We start from the raw sequence: 16,052 nt of genomic DNA on the forward strand, positions 1-16,052 counted from the left end.
TTGTTTACAGAAACTCCTGTAAGTAAGTGGGATGGATGGGAGGAAGACCACACGTCTGAATCTTTGAACCAATTTCAACACTCGGAGCAATTGTTTAAAGGATATCCTCAATCAAGGCCCCAAAGAGCACAATGAATAGTCTTGCTGACAGAAACATGCAGCCCTCCGTCAACCTTTTTGACCTGCCCACTGTGTGTTGGACACGAGTAACTGTCCCACTCCAAACAAAACATCATGATGTCATTTGATTTAAGTTATGTTTTCCAATGAACAATTGAAGATTACCAATCTAATTTAAAAATAGTGGCACCATGCGCAGACTCTATGGCTTCACAATTATTCAATTCATTTTAAAGTAATTAATATAATAATCACTACAGAAATTAATGATACATGCAGCCATAATAAGAGCACTCATAATACAGATATTGCATAATATAACAGGGATATAAGGACCAAACCACACTGCCTAATATTCCAGTGGCCCAGGATTCCACATTTAATTACTGAAAAGTGAAAGGTCAAATCAGCTCTGGATTAAGAGGATCAATTGGTCATGAATGAGACTGAAAGCCATGGTCTAATGCATATTATTGTAATCCTGATTATTCGTCACTGTCCGGCAGAAACTAGCTAACTCCATTTTTAGTTTTATTGTCTCCACCAGGCCGAAGGCATGGGGAGAGAGTATATGTTTTGCACTCCGTCCGTCCGTGTGTGTGTGTGTGTGTGTGTGTGTGTGTGTGTGTGTGTGTGTGTGTGTGTGTGTGTGTGTGTGTGTGTGTGTGTGTGTGTGTGTGTGTGTGTGTGTGTGTGTGTGTGTGTGTGTGTGTGTGTGTGTGTGTGTGTGTGTGTGTGTGTGTGAGTGAGTGAGTGAGTGAGTGCGTGTGTGTCCATCCGTCTGTCCGTCTGTTACCAGCTAATCTCCGGCACCATTAACCCGGTCCAGATTTTGCAAACACATCCCTGGATGCCAACGATGAACCTCTGCCCCAAATTTATTTTTCCTGCATGCATGGTTAGCCTATATCTAAATATTGTCAGACAATGCACAGTTCAATTCTCAGTGTTAATTTAACTTTGGGAGGGTAAAAATTGACCACTCTCAGAGTGGTAAATTAAATGCATGCTGATGTTTAACATAACCATGAGTATATTGCTCGCTCACCGATGCCATTGAATGGTTCCGATGATGATGATGATGATGATGGGTCACTGACAAGGAGAGAAGAAGGGCTGGAGGAGTTGTTGGACCGAGATGCCTTGAAGCGTAGGGGTAGGTTATGAGTTCAAACCCTGTGCCTTCAATTCCAGCCAGGGTATAGTGCATTGTAACAGTTGTTGACTCTTGTTTCAATGTGAAAGTAGGGCAGGCTATGCAGGACTAGTAGGGTGTACAAGATTATGTAGGACTAAAGTTTGCTATATTAAATAAACAGTGAGGAGAACATCATACATGTGTGAGTGAGCCGGCCCACAACTATCAAAGTCAGCAGGATCCCAATGGGATCCAAGCTTAGAGTATATACTCTAAGGATCCAAGAGGGGGCGATGTATGCACACAGTTCTATGGGATGATCCCATAGAACTGCATACATCGCCCCCTTTCGGACAAAGTCATGTTTCACTGTCAACATTTGCTGCTATTTTCTCCCTCCCAGGCCTCCCTTTTAAAACATTGACCATAAAGGTGTCAAAAGGCAGGACATGTAGCCTAGCTACTATAAACTGTCATCATGTAAATCAAATTTGTTTTTGTGTTGCGTTCTTTAAAAATTAAACTAATTTAAAAAAATTATATGAATCTAAAATAATGTGATGAGTGGCTTTAGAATCGGATTGGGACCTGTTGACATATTGTCCCTCCACGGCATCCGTCCCGCTGCTGCTCCGCCATATTGTCTCTGAGACAGCAGAAATCACACACCGGCGAGGCGGGGAGGGAAGGGAAGAGAGTCGCCAGAGCTTGTAAAAACTCAGCTTCACAGGAACAATTTAGATCGTTTAATCGATCAAATAGGTAAATATACACCAATATTGCACAATTCCACTGTAGATGTTGTAGCACCGTGTCTGCAATCTGTGGAACATTAGGGCCAGGGAGGGAGGGAAGGAAATCGGATGAGAGCTTCCCGAGCTACCGTTGGACAAACTTGGGCTTAATTTAGCCTTATAAGCTTCGCCGCGCGACCCTGTCGATTATTGTTGGCCAAGCGAACAAATTGACGGGTTCAATTTAATAAAGTCAGCACGCGTTTCACGTCGACACTTTTATCCCCGTTGGAAATTGTGCTTTTGCACCAGCGACAGGGTCGAGCGGCGAACTATAACTGATCCCTTTAGCTCGCGCTGATAATAGCTAGCTAGCTGATGCCGCTCACACTTATGTCGAACGACGGTGCCGCGCGCCGAAAAGACCGATCTACCAGCTCACATCTCTTCGGGTACGAGGCGCGTTGTGGGCTTGGAGATAGGCTATTTTTTGTTGCGCTACGCCGTCGTACGACGGAGCATTAGCCATTAGCTTCTGTCTTTCTTGGGCCCAATTTAGCTTATCAAAAGAAAGAGACGTCCTGGGAGCTGTTAAAGTTGGCTACATTACCACTGGCTTTTAGTCTCTTTATTCGCTAACTATCAAGACGTTTATGGACTGTATGTATTATTTTAACGTTGGTTTCTTAACGCCACCACAGGGTTGAACAGTAGCTAGCTATCGTTATAAGCTAGAACGAAAATTGGTTCATTCATGTGTTTAGGAAGGATGCAAGTTTGTCTTAAAGATATCTGAAGTCACCCATGAGATCACCTGAGTTGGGTTAGCCAAAACAGCTGTTTGAACATTAGCCAGGCGTCTGTAATTTAATTCGTTGCTGTTGACGCAGTGTGCCCCTGCATCCTTATAGTAAATCATTCCCCAGCAGCCAAGCGTAGACACAGATTGACAACACCATAGATTCGGGCTAATGACTGGCATCTCTGTTCCTATTCTGGTAACATCATTGAAGTTGAATTGTAACATACGGTTTTCATGAAGACCGCTGATTAGTAAATGAAGACAGTTTTAAAGCCTGCCATATTTTGTCTTTGCTTAGTGGAATTAGGATGGTCTGAACTCTGAACCATGCTACAATAAGATATGTAAATATAGACATGATGCTAATATTTGTTTATAGGCAAAAGTGACAAGATAATGCCTTGTTACACATAGGGACATCATATTGTCACCTGCATAGGGATGGGAGGAGAATTTCATGTCACAATTATTGTGGGAACTAAACTTGCTTTCCAGCATCCATATTCTGGGGGGGAACATTAGCCAAAAATAGCAGATCTACAATATCACAATGTCATGAGCCTGTAAATCTCATATAAATTAAAATCTCTGCAATATGATCTTTTTTAAATATCTGTTTGCACACGATACATTTTAACGATTATGGTCCCATCCCCACACCTGCATAGTGTTTGTAATGTCCTTGATGTTTCTATTTCATTTCTCTGAACATAATGGGAAATCATTCTTTTGGTGTGTTGATGGTAGTTAGGAATGATGTCTTGAGTCTGATAATTTGGGTGAAAAAACAAATCTTTCCTCTACCAATGATCATGCAGCAGGTCTCCCCTTCTGCTAGCAAAGACCTAAACTAAAATGTTTAACTTTCTTAGTCTATTCATGTCTTTGCTGCTTGCTGGTTCTGTAAGTGTTATGATATTCAGAGAATGATTTTAGTCATTTGAATAAAGGGTTTAGGGTTAGGACAAGGTGTCTGATTACCTTATCCCTTGACTCATATCATAAAAAATTGACCATGATATTTGCCTACGCACCTCTGGGCGGGTCATCTGCATTAGTCAGTGCCACATGTGACTGGTGACATGGCTAGCATATGCAGGGATAGACATTAAGGAAACATTTCCACTGGTCCTCTGGGCTAGTGACTTCAAGATCACTGCTAACATTATTTTTTAATTGAAAAAATAACAGTCAAGAATTTACCCTCATAATGATGGGTTCACAGAACGCTATATTGTTTGTTAACTTAATTGGGTCTTTAAAAATATCACACCCGTGTGAAGTGAGGGGTGAAATTGTTATCATCGTACATCATCTCATTCCAGCCAATCAGAATTTGCATCCTCATATTCAATGTTTATTACGCAATGTTTGTGTTTACACGAACACTTAAAATTGTCCATTCATTGTCAATGTATGTGTAGGATAAAGTTTGTGCACATTCACCAAAAGCTGGACATAGGAGGGGATATCGCCCCTCAAATACATTGAATTTATTTTACCGGCCCAAGTGGGTAAATGGAATGTGTGTTTTGTACGGGCCAGCGGTCCTGTACCATATCCCTGATATGGTACAGGACCGTTTTCATGATTATTTTCAAAGCCAATATTTAGGTTTGCATGTCTAACTTTTGTTTTTCTTAATTTCTCTGTTGTCAGCTGCTGTCCATAGGTGCCCCTGGTGGCCCCACCCCCCTTCCCTTGCCCACAGCCATAGCCCCCTCCCCCCATATCCCCTGCCCTGTTAATAACAACAAAAACATCCCCCCACTCCCCCCCCAACCTGACATCCTTGCCCTCCCTTCCTCCCCATCTTTCATTCATCGTGACGGTAGTGGCTCCCCATCACCTCTGCCAAGCTGTCGGACATGTCAGGACCCGTGCCGAGCCGGGCCCGCGTGTACACTGAGGTCAACACACACCGGCCCAGGGAGTACTGGGACTACGAGTCCCATGTGGTTGAATGGGGGTACGTAGCGTACTTCAGTGGTTCTCAAACCTCTTCATGTCAAGGACCTCCAAAATGATAGTATTTGGCAGTGGACCCCCATCTAAAAAAAACCCCACCCGTGTGAAGTGAGGGGCGCTCTTATCTTTGCTCTGACACGCATGACGTAAATTCTCCATTCGTTGTCAATGGGAATTGAATGTCTGTGTAAGACGAAAATAGCCACTAATAGCTGAATATAGGAGGGGCTCAAAAATATAGTGGTTAAAATGATTGTGATGCTTTGTTGAGGACACCCCCTGGTGATACCAGGGGGTTCCTTTTGGTTGTACCAGGCTGGTACAACCAAAAGGAACCCGGACGGACCGCACTTTGAGAACCAATGCCGTACATACTAGTAGATGCCACTCAAATAACACCATTAATTAAGCTAGTTTCTTTTAGATGTCCAACTGATGTTTGATTCCTTTTTGTGTACAGAAATCAGGATGACTTTCAATTGGTTAGGAAGCTGGGGCGTGGCAAATACAGTGAGGTATTTGAGGCGATCAACATTACCAACAATGAGAAGGTGGTGGTGAAGATACTAAAGGTAATTACAAGTATACAGAGTCGTATAGGTCTTAAAGGAACACTTGACCTTTCTTCAACCATATCTCATACTGTATGTTTGTCCTCACTGATGCTCATTATAGTACAGTACTATATTCACTTATTCAGCATGTGCGTGCGTGGGATAGACGATCGCTACAATACTATTTCTCTCTAATTGAGCTAAGCTCTTCGTGCTCTCAAATAACGCTGCGTAAGGGTCAGAGGCTGTGCCCTATTGGCTCGTAGTCCCACGAGTGACAAGGTTTGAAAGGGATGTTTACTATGAGAACATACACACTATATCAAGGCTATATCATATTTATTATATTAGAATTCATATCATATAAACTGTGCTCTTAGTTCTTTTAGAACACCTCTTAACCCATTTAGACCTGAGGCCGATTCTAAAAACACATTCTAAATCGTGTTATCTGAAAAACTTCAAATGTATGTTGCTATATCCTGTACATGGCAACAACCTAAAAATGGGTTCCCAGATTGAAAGGTATAGTTGCGTATAGCGCTGCATTTTCAATTAAGTTTAATTGAAAAATGTCTTGATAAAAATATTGGTCTATATGCCACACCAAACGTATATAAAATTAGATGGTAGCTATACAAAATGTTAAAGGTGAGTCACTAATGCCTCATCTTTCAGAATTAATTAACATGCTAACAGTGTGTTTTAACAGAGGGAGAACAACGGCGAGCGACACATGAATTTAATCGCCTGCTATCGCCGGATGATGTCTAAATTATTTTCATCTTTTCGGGGGACGTTCTCCGCCCACTTTTCGCCTGTTCGCCTGCTATCGCATCCCATTGACAAATAATGCACTTCTGTAAAATCGCTGTCAGTTTTATAGTTGAATAAAAACAAAAATGTGGGTCTGCAAATAGCGGCCTGACTCTTCTGCAGTGTTATTTGAAAGCGCACGTCTAAGAGGCAGACTATGGCTACCATTTTAGCATGCTAAAGTTTAAGGAATTCTTGCCAATTACGTCATCGGCAGATCATTTTCAAGCTGTCCAGTCGACCTGTGAGACACAGTGACTAGACAGAAATGGCTCCATCTTTGTAGTGAGCTTAAATGAGGACGGATACTGTATTGTGTTTGTTATTTGTATAGCGCTTTGCATAATATCACATGGAATGAAACGTGTGTTGAAAAAAAATGTTTCTTGTCGCCACATCAGCCAGTGAAGAAAAAGAAAATCAAGCGTGAGATCAAGATTTTAGAGAACCTGCGTGGAGGACCCAACATCATCTCCCTGATTGATATCGTTAAAGACCCTGTAGTACGTATACTTGATCAACACAAATGATTGATGCTTTGTACATTAGTGGAAATTACTGGTCAGATTTCACTTTGCCAGGGACTTTATTTCAAGCATTCATCTTTTTGTTTTTCATGTTAAGATGGCTGGTACTTTCAGTTCTGACATTAAATACCCTTCAAATTGCTTGATCTTTTCAAATAAACTATACCAATAGCATGGGGAGCTCAACAACTGTGCAAGCTTATGGGTTTCACTTGGGCTTTGGAAATATGTGTATGTAAGTACCTAAAGCTGTAGCTAGCTGCTAGTTAAATACCAGTGTCTCCTGTGTACAATGTTGTCCGCTTATCTGCTCGTAGATACTAAGCTCCCTTATTGTAAAATATTTCCATTATGAATTAGTGCAATAGACCTGACCTATTTATCCATCTATTTTCATTGAACCATTACTTTGGCCAGTAGGAATCCCTTGTAATAAGATGACTATATGACAAACCCCGTTTTCTCTTTCAGTCTCGAACGCCTGCACTGGTTTTTGAGCATGTTAACAACACAGACTTCAAGGTAGGACCCACACGTTTTTTATTTATTGCAGTAATCAAATCTTCGGCCATACATACATACTCAAAATATTATTATATTTACCGTCTAAGGTTATTTTCACAGATATTGATGACGCAATAATAGTGACCGTCGATGGCTAAATTCTACATTGTGTACTTATCTCATTCAGTAATAAACTTTGGAAAAAGTATAATTATTGATTGATTGAATACTTTATTAACAGGCTTTGGCCAAGCCCCTATAGGGCCTAGGTTTGTTCCCATTGTGGTCCTCTGTATAATATCGGAATCAGTCAGAAACGGTATCAGCAGATATGACCCTGCAAATCATAGTGTCATAATCGTGCACCCCTACTAAATTGTATAATAATCTGTACGTTGAAACTATACAAACGTTATGGAACATTGCCATGAATCAAAGTGGACGATGCTAACCCTCTGCTGTTGAACGTGTGAAATAGTCGATATGGCTGTAGAAATGCTAATGCAATTCGTTTTTATTTTCCAGCAACTGTATCAGACGCTGACCGACTATGACATCCGATTCTACATGTATGAGATTCTCAAGGTGAGCCTGCATAACATGGATATCTGAAGTGTCTGTTGCTTTTGATTTGTTTTCTCTTTTCAATATTCAAGAACTTTTGATAACCCTTAAATACATTTAAACATTGTTATAATTTAGCTATTGAAAAATAGCAGATCTACAAGCTCATTGCGCGCCACCGAGTGGCGCGCTACGAGCTTGTAGGTCTGCTATTTTTGAAGAATCGTGAAAATATTTATTTCAGAAAGGTTTTTATATTTCTTTATTTCGAGGTTAGGCCTAAATGGTTTGAAATGTTGAGACAACCAGGAGTGTGCTAACGGGGAGCATTTTGACTGTTTCTGTAGGCCCTGGATTACTGCCACAGCATGGGGATCATGCACAGGGACGTAAAGCCCCATAATGTGATGATTGATCATGAACACCGTAAGGTGAGGATCTATAAGCTTTTTCTGTTTTCTTTTTGTGTGCAGCGATGGCAAAGACTGAATAAGTATAGCACCTTTCATGACATAAAATGCAATTTCAGAAAAGAAAAGCAAAAAGCATAAAACATTAAAATAATAGCAGTAATGCAATACAGTGAGGACATGAATAACGAGGAAAAGATCAACTAAATGCAAGAGTGTAGAAGTAGGTCTTGAGCTGTGCTTTAAAAAATATCTACAGAGGCTGTCTGTCGAAGGTATAGTGGGAGTTTGTTCCATTCTGTCGGCCCGTAGAAGCAGAAATACATTCTCCAATATTGGGATGCATATAGTTGAGAAAACAGCCATTTTATTACTTAATATAAATGTGTTCATTTAACATCTGCATTTGCTAAAGATGGTCATTATGTGACATTGTGACATCTTATGGAGCAAGTGTTTGAATGAAACGTGCAGACAGTGTCTGTTTCTTGAAGCTAACGACTTATGTTTGTTCAGCTACGCCTCATTGACTGGGGTCTGGCCGAGTTCTACCACCCAGGGCAGGAATACAACGTCAGAGTGGCGTCGCGCTACTTCAAAGGCCCAGAGCTCTTGGTAGACTATCAGGTATAACGATTGAGCACCACCAGCCGTTGACATTCACTACCTGCCATTGTGCTTTGTTACAACTACCTTTTGAAATCTGTTATTTATTAAAAAAATGGACTCCTGTAACAGTTTAATATAGATTTGGACTGCATTTGTTTCAGATGTATGACTACAGTCTTGACATGTGGAGCTTGGGCTGCATGCTTGCTAGCATGATCTTTAGGAAGGAGCCTTTCTTCCACGGTCACGACAACTATGACCAGGTAAAAATGCAGTCTCCAAAATCACAGGTGTAGGCACAGAATCTAGCACTTGACATACAAGTTACTGTGCTTTGTTGACTTAAACAAAACATGTTTTTTTTTTTTTTTTCATCCGTATTCTTCAGTTCCCTGGTACCTTCAGACCGCCAAGTCTAAAAAACGATGAAAAACTAAGATCCCCTGTATTGTAAATACTGTATTTCCTCCTGTAGTTGGTGAGAATAGCCAAGGTGCTTGGTACTGAAGACCTGTATGACTACATCGACAAGTACAACATTGAACTAGAACCTCGCTTCAACGACATCCTAGGAAGGTAGGTGACTGTTCTTGGGGGGGTTTGTTGATCTTCAAATGGCTAATTCCAATTACAAAAGCAGTTGTCACATGTTTATATTCAACCTCCGTCTGCCACCACCGCCCCATATTTTATCAGATAATTATCAGATTGTTGTTTGTCCCCCTGCTTTTTATTTTGGGGTGCATTCTGAGATCTCAGAGCCTGTGTTTCTAATGCTGTCTGTCCTGCTTCTGCCCACCCCAGACATTCTGAGATCTCAGAGCCTGTGTTTCTAATGCTGTCTGTCCTGCTTCTGCCCACCCCAGACATTCTCGTAAGAGGTGGGAGCGGTTTGTTCACAGTGAGAACCAGCACCTGGTGAGCCCCGAGGCCCTGGACTTTCTGGACAAGCTGCTGCGTTATGACCACCAGGCCCGACTGACCGCCCGTGAGGCCATGGACCACCCTTACTTCTGTAAGCCAGGAAACTGCAAGTGCCTTATATATTTTATCACAATGGTGATGCTATGAAAACAGGCAATGGGCCCTTCGCTTATGCCCCACCCACTCCACGCTGCCCAAGGACTGGCAAGCTGTGCTTGTCAACACCTGTCCGGACAGGAGTTTTCATGCACTGCATGGCAAGACTACATATAGTAGCAGTTAAGACCCTGAGCACACAAATGCCATGCAGCCTTGAAGTTAAGTGCAGATTTCAGCTTTGAAGGGATGAAAATGCAACTGCTTTCTGGGTACGTGGAATCGGCTGCTGCTTCATAGTCACCATCGTGATATTCCTATTGTGTGGCAAAATGGCTAGGACAGGTGACGGAAGATTGCCAGATCATATGACAGTTAAGCGACGTTGCTAAGCTAGCATTGTATAATTGCTTTTGGGGTGGGGTTTGGTGAAGGGTCCATTGGAAGATTTCATGTTTCTAATAGATGCTATTTGCGGTTTTTCTTTTTGTTTGTTGTTCCCACAGTCCCCATTGTGAAAGATCAGTCTCGCATGTCGGGGTCAGCAAACTTGCCCAGTGGGAATACAGCTGTTAGCACAGCCAACATGATTACTGGTGAGTATGCACGCACATGCTCCACATCCCAGATGGAAGTCTGAGATTATTTCGCCTTGCTATTGAGGGTGTGGGGTTTGGTCAGTCGATCGATTAAAACAATTTTCGATGTAAAAGGGCAGTCCAACCTCTAGGGGCCACTAGTGGGGTTTTAGATATTGATCTTGTGTATTAAACTGCATATTTGAGAATCACTTAACTTACTTTGGGATTTTTGGAAAGAAAGTGATATTGGATCCTAGATCTTGACCTAGACGCCTGTAGTCAATGTTTCAGTCATGCGATCTTCACGTGGCAATGTTGAGACAATGATGTAACACGTCTTGGGATGTTTTTTCTGCTTCCAGTTGCCTGTCTTCCTGTGCATCTACAATTTGGGCATTTAGAATGATCATTGTAAATGGCATCAACCCTAGTCAACAAACGAACAGAGTATTAAAGTGTATATAGGATACCATGTAGACATCAAATCTAGCATCTGTCTGTAAGCAGCATGATCTATTCTAAATCATGTTCTTGGCATTTGTGGTCACACAAACGTTATTTTGCAACTAAATAACATAACAAATGTGAACAAGTAACCAACATACATCTACAGTATTATATAACTAGCATTCAATCAGCGCACAATTAGATTTTCACCGCAGAACGTTTCTCATTACACGATTTTCTCATGTACCGTTGATACTGATGCACCAACCAGCAGCACATAGAGTTGCTGTGGAATGCACTTCCCATTGCAGTCAGAACTGCAGCATCACTCCCAATCTTCCGCCGTAGTTTGAAAACCCACCTTTTCAGACTCCATCATGGCCCATAGCACTTACCCCACCCCCTTAGATAGCAATTCTGTAGACTTAGATAGCATTTGATACAGACTTATAGCATGTTATGTAAACAGCATAAGTGCATTGTATGTAGTCATAGCACGTCATAGTACATAATGTATATCATAGTAGTATAGATGTATAGCTTATTTCATTATAGATATTCCACTGTTACTTTCTTAGCTTACACATGTATCATGATGAATGTTTTTATGTGATGTATTCACCATGCTTTTTGTTCTTGCTTAATGTAAGTCGCTCTGGATTAAGAGCGTCTGCTAAATGCCTAAATTGTAAATTGTTGCAGCAGCAACGTTAACAACAAACCCCACATGCAAACATGAGAATGTGTGGCTACTTGCTTGGCCCTGTTGATGGGACATTTAGATTTAAAAGGCCAACAGATGAAGCGTGGATAAAAGCATAGTTGTGTGCAATAGCAAAGGGAGAGGTTCCATCTGGGGCTAGACCAGGGGTTGTCAAACTGGGGATCCGCGGGCTATTTGCGACCCGCGGAGACGTCCAATGCGGCCCATGACATGATTTTTAAAAAAAAGGAAATTAACATGAGCTCTAACGAGTAACGACACCACTGCTTGTTGGCATCCTCTCCCCTTTCCCCCGCCCCCTACTGTTCGCTGCTGCGGACTTCTCACACTCTCAGCTGGGACAATGGGCTGCTGATTAATGTGGAATGTTGACAACGTTGGCTAACCAGCTAACGTGAAGACGTTAGCTGATTCGTTGATTCACTGGTATACCAAAAAAATAAAAAAAACTGCTTCTCACTGTTCTCAGGTCAAATAACTAGTCTCCCTGAAACCCTCAACTTGCACCCTCCACTCCTCAAACACATTCTGCTTCAACCCCGTCAACCATACCATACCACCTTTATTTATATAGCACATTTAAATAACGAAGTTGTACCAAAGTGCAGCTCATTCCAAAGCTTGGGAGCTACCACTGCAAAAGCCTGGTTCCCTCTGAGCCAGGAGAAGCTGGTCAGAGGACCTAAGGGTCTGTGTGGGAACAATTCAGAGAGACAAATGGGTGCTAAGCTGTTTAGACGACGAGCAGGATTTTGAAATCAATCGCACAGGAAGCCAGTGGAGGGAGGCTAGTACAGAGTTAATATGGTCTCGCTTACGTGTACCTGTAAGCATCCAAGCAGTGGCGTTCTGGACTAACTAAGCGAGAGATGGAGACCTGGTTGATAGTTGACACCAATATACAGGCCATTACAGTAGTCGAGGAGGGATGTCTTAAAAGCATGAATTACAGTTTCAAACAGAGCGGGATAGATGAGATTTAACCTTTGATGGCCTCCTAAGCTGGAAGAAGCTCTTCCTTACTACCTCATTTATCTGTTTATCCATCTTTAGGTCACATTCGATTTTAAACCCTAGTGGTGTTAAGAAGGGCTTAAGGGGGCCCAAATCACCAGGAGGAGACACATGTGCATTTGTGGGCCCAAACACCATAACTTCGGTTTTGCTGTCATTGAATTTAGCCAGCCATGCTTTTACATCCTCCAGGCAAGCTAGCAGGGGTTTTAAGGAGTCAGGATTGTTGTGTTTTAGAGGCAAATAAATTTGGCTGTCATCAAGTCAAGGCCTATGCACCATGGGTGACCAGGCTTTCTGCATGGTTGCTCCAGAACTGTGAAGGGCCCTCCCTGTCCACATGAGAGCGCCACAGTCCATTGACTCATTTAAGAAATAAATGAAGACCTACCTTTTATACCAAGGCCTTCTTTTGAACCAACTGGTTTTACATTTTGACATTATGCCATCATGTGATTCCATCATGTGATGTTTTTAATCGTGTGATGTTTCCATTCCATTCCATGGGATGTAAAGTGCATTATAAATAAAATCCATTCTTAAATAATATGCGATTAAAATACGATTGAGATGACCCCCCAGGTGAATAGGGAAAAAAAGTTAAATAATAGCTATCACAATGAAACTTCTCCAGTTGATTACTTTTGTATTACATTTTTTGTATTACAAGTTTTCTGAAATTATGTTTAAATATGCAAATTAGGCATTATATGTGCTAATTTGCATACATTTCGGGGCGATAAATCTGAAGATCGGATAAAGCCAGGTTCAAAATTATAATTTCATTTTGTTGACACATTAGAGACAAAGAAAATTACAGATGGGATTTTTGATATCTCTAATCACTCCACAAATCAGAAAATATTGTCAACAGGCATAAAAAACCCAATTATTTTAATTGTTTTTAGGTATAAAATGTGATGTAAATCAGGCTGTGAATGATATATCAACAAATCCATCTGTAAATGTCGGCGGAATATAGTTATGAATAAGACTGGAACGTTTGTTGTATGTGAGTTCAACTGAAGTGGAGATTCTTTGTCCCAGGAAAACTCATTTTGAGAAAACTGCCTTTAAAGATTTGTATTGTAAAATTCCAAAACGTTTTATTTGAAGCCACTATTGTGAGACACAATATCTCATCCAAACCTTGGCAACAACATATAATGGCATATATCATTGGAAAGGTCTGGACCTCGAGCTGACTGTGGTCTGATCCAAATATGGTCACTTCCTTTGTACCAACAACCAATCATGAAAATAGAGATTTTCACCCAGAAAAACGAGCTTTGGCTAAATTGGCTAAAATAAACTATCAAAATAAACATCTAAATCTGTATTTTTAATGTGTATTTTGCTTTAGTTTGAAAGAACATGTTTAGGAAGCAAAATGGCAAAAAATAAAAAGAAGAAAAATCATGATTTCACCTGTAGTGTCTCGCCTTAATTACAAAGCCTGCAAAAAAATAAATTATGTAGTCTCAGCCCTAATATCTAATACAAAATATATTTTATCTCATCAAATTAAAGAATGTAATGGTTCAGGTTATGCTTACGCCAGGGCTCCACTGGGCGCGTTTGGGCTCCGTCGCGTGCGTCAAAAAACGAACCGGTTCAATTGTAATGGTGACGCACGCACGCGCAACGCGGGCAGTGGAGCCACCCTTCATTGATTAAAAAGGGAACATTCTGTGACTGACGCAGGCGCGCCCAGTGGAGCCCTGGCGTAAATCTATGCTCCATTGTCTGCATGTGTCAACATCACCTACTAGAGATAGATGTGTGACAGTAACTAGTAGCATGTCCTCTGAAACATCTTGTTTGCTTCTTCCAGGCATCTCTGCCTTGCCAGCATCTACTGCCCTGGGGCCCCTCACAGGCTCACCCGTCCTCTCTGCTGCCACCAATGCCCTGAGCACACCTGTGCCCGCTGCCGCACCTCAGTGATGGCAAAACACTCCTTCTCTTCTCCCCACCTCCACCTTCAGCCAGGGGAGAAGCCAACAGGTGCCACTCTGCCAGTCTTCACCACCTCGAACTGTCTCAGTCTGACTACTTTATTTCCACAAGTCCAGGAACGCCGACCTCCTCCTGGGGCGGGGAGTGTTGCCTGAAACATGTTTCTGTTCCTTTTTCTCCTTGAATGAACGTTGTAACATGACCTGAAATGAATGTTCTGTGTAATTAACATACAGGTTATTCCTTAAAAAAAAGAAAAGAGAAAAAAATCCTACAAGCTGTAGTGATAAACGAAATGAGTGCGTGTACGTTTGACCTGAGTAAGAGTCTCATCCACCACTGGTGCAAGGTCTAACACCCAGTTTCATATTTTAGTTTGACATTACAGACACTGGTCAAAAAAGGTACTTGGTCGTAGGCAAAAAGTAAGATCTTAGTCATTTGGACCAAAAGGAGCACATTCTGTATAGTTTACTATTGTAATGTCATCAACACAAGACCTGGCACGAACTCCTAATGAAATCTCCATATTTGAACCAGTCTAAGACCTTATGGACGACTCAACCTCCACAGCATTTTGGAAGTGTTTGGTGCTGTTCTGTGCTCCAGGTGTATGTGAATACTGAAGCCCTCACTTGACATTCATCATGACACTTCAACACTTCCGCCTGAATATTTTTGTCTTGCCTTTCTACCAAACCAGATAAACCAGTTGTCTTTTGATATGCGACGCCCCAGTTTACTGGATTTTTTTTTTTTTGTACTGAAATGCTTTGGACTGCTACATATGGTTTCTTTTTTTTAAATGGGTTGAAGATATAATACTGATACTGTTGTAATCTGATCTCACAAGCTGTCCATTCAGGTTCTTTTGAAATGGTTTCTCAAACGTGCTGCTTTCCAGTTCCTCGAACTGCTTCAAGTTGCTTTCCTTGAACTGCTTCAAGACATAACCAAAGTTTACTCAATCGCTTGGGAAGAGGAGACTGACCAAACTTGAGTTTTGTTTTTGTGGGAAAAAGTTCCATATGGAGATGCTGAAATGCAGGTTGATTATTTTGTTCTAGTATTAACATCACAATTTGCCGAAATAATCTGTATTCGACTGTAATGCAGTTGGCACTGGTGTAACTTTTTGTTTAAATGGAGTTTGATGGGTAAGTTGTGTTCATTCACAAATTGGCTATAATGGACCCTGAAGGAAGCATTTAACTTGAAGGATTGAATTGTTCCCAAACCTTTTAGTGCCAGAGAGTGACATTGTGACTTTTAGATCCTGCTGTACATATGTATCCTTTTGTTTTTCATTTGAAATCTGAAAATGCAAAGAACACAATACATGTATACATTGACCAGATAATGGAGTTGTATGAGTCCCTACATCACTGTATATATTTTTATGTCCTTATGTAGAAGGCCTAGTATTTGAAAATATTTGTGTAAATAAACACGTGTTTTATTTATCAAGTACATTTGACTGCTTTATCTAGGCCATGGTTTTGGTTGATCTGGGCCAGAAGAGTCTTGACTACATGTATTTATGATGCCTATGAACTCGCAA

At 41.2% G+C, this 16,052-nt stretch overlaps 1 protein-coding gene across 2 annotated transcripts; it reads left to right on the forward strand.

The window, feature by feature from the left end:
• The first annotated feature begins 1,899 nt into the window (after positions 1-1,899).
• LOC308332266 (casein kinase II subunit alpha) lies at positions 1,900-15,961 on the forward strand. Of its 2 annotated transcripts, none has more exons than XM_080788061.1 (13): positions 1,900-2,020; positions 4,454-4,763; positions 5,223-5,334; positions 6,534-6,635; positions 7,131-7,181; positions 7,689-7,748; positions 8,075-8,158; positions 8,654-8,764; positions 8,908-9,009; positions 9,222-9,322; positions 9,613-9,776; positions 10,273-10,362; positions 14,367-15,961. In XM_080788061.1, exons 2-13 carry the CDS (start codon positions 4,663-4,665, stop codon positions 14,477-14,479), a joined length of 1,191 nt encoding a protein of 396 aa, XP_080644187.1. In that variant the 5' UTR covers positions 1,900-2,020; positions 4,454-4,662; the 3' UTR covers positions 14,480-15,961. The 2 variants fall into 2 exon arrangements, with proteins under 2 accessions (XP_080644187.1, XP_080644188.1); XM_080788062.1 differs by having other exon boundaries at positions 9,613-9,761.
• The last annotated feature ends 91 nt before the right edge of the window (positions 15,962-16,052 follow it).

Source organism: Protomyctophum bolini (assembly GCF_963924005.1).
Source record: "Protomyctophum bolini genome assembly, chromosome: 2".
Taxonomy (NCBI): Eukaryota; Metazoa; Chordata; class Actinopteri; order Myctophiformes; family Myctophidae; genus Protomyctophum; species Protomyctophum bolini.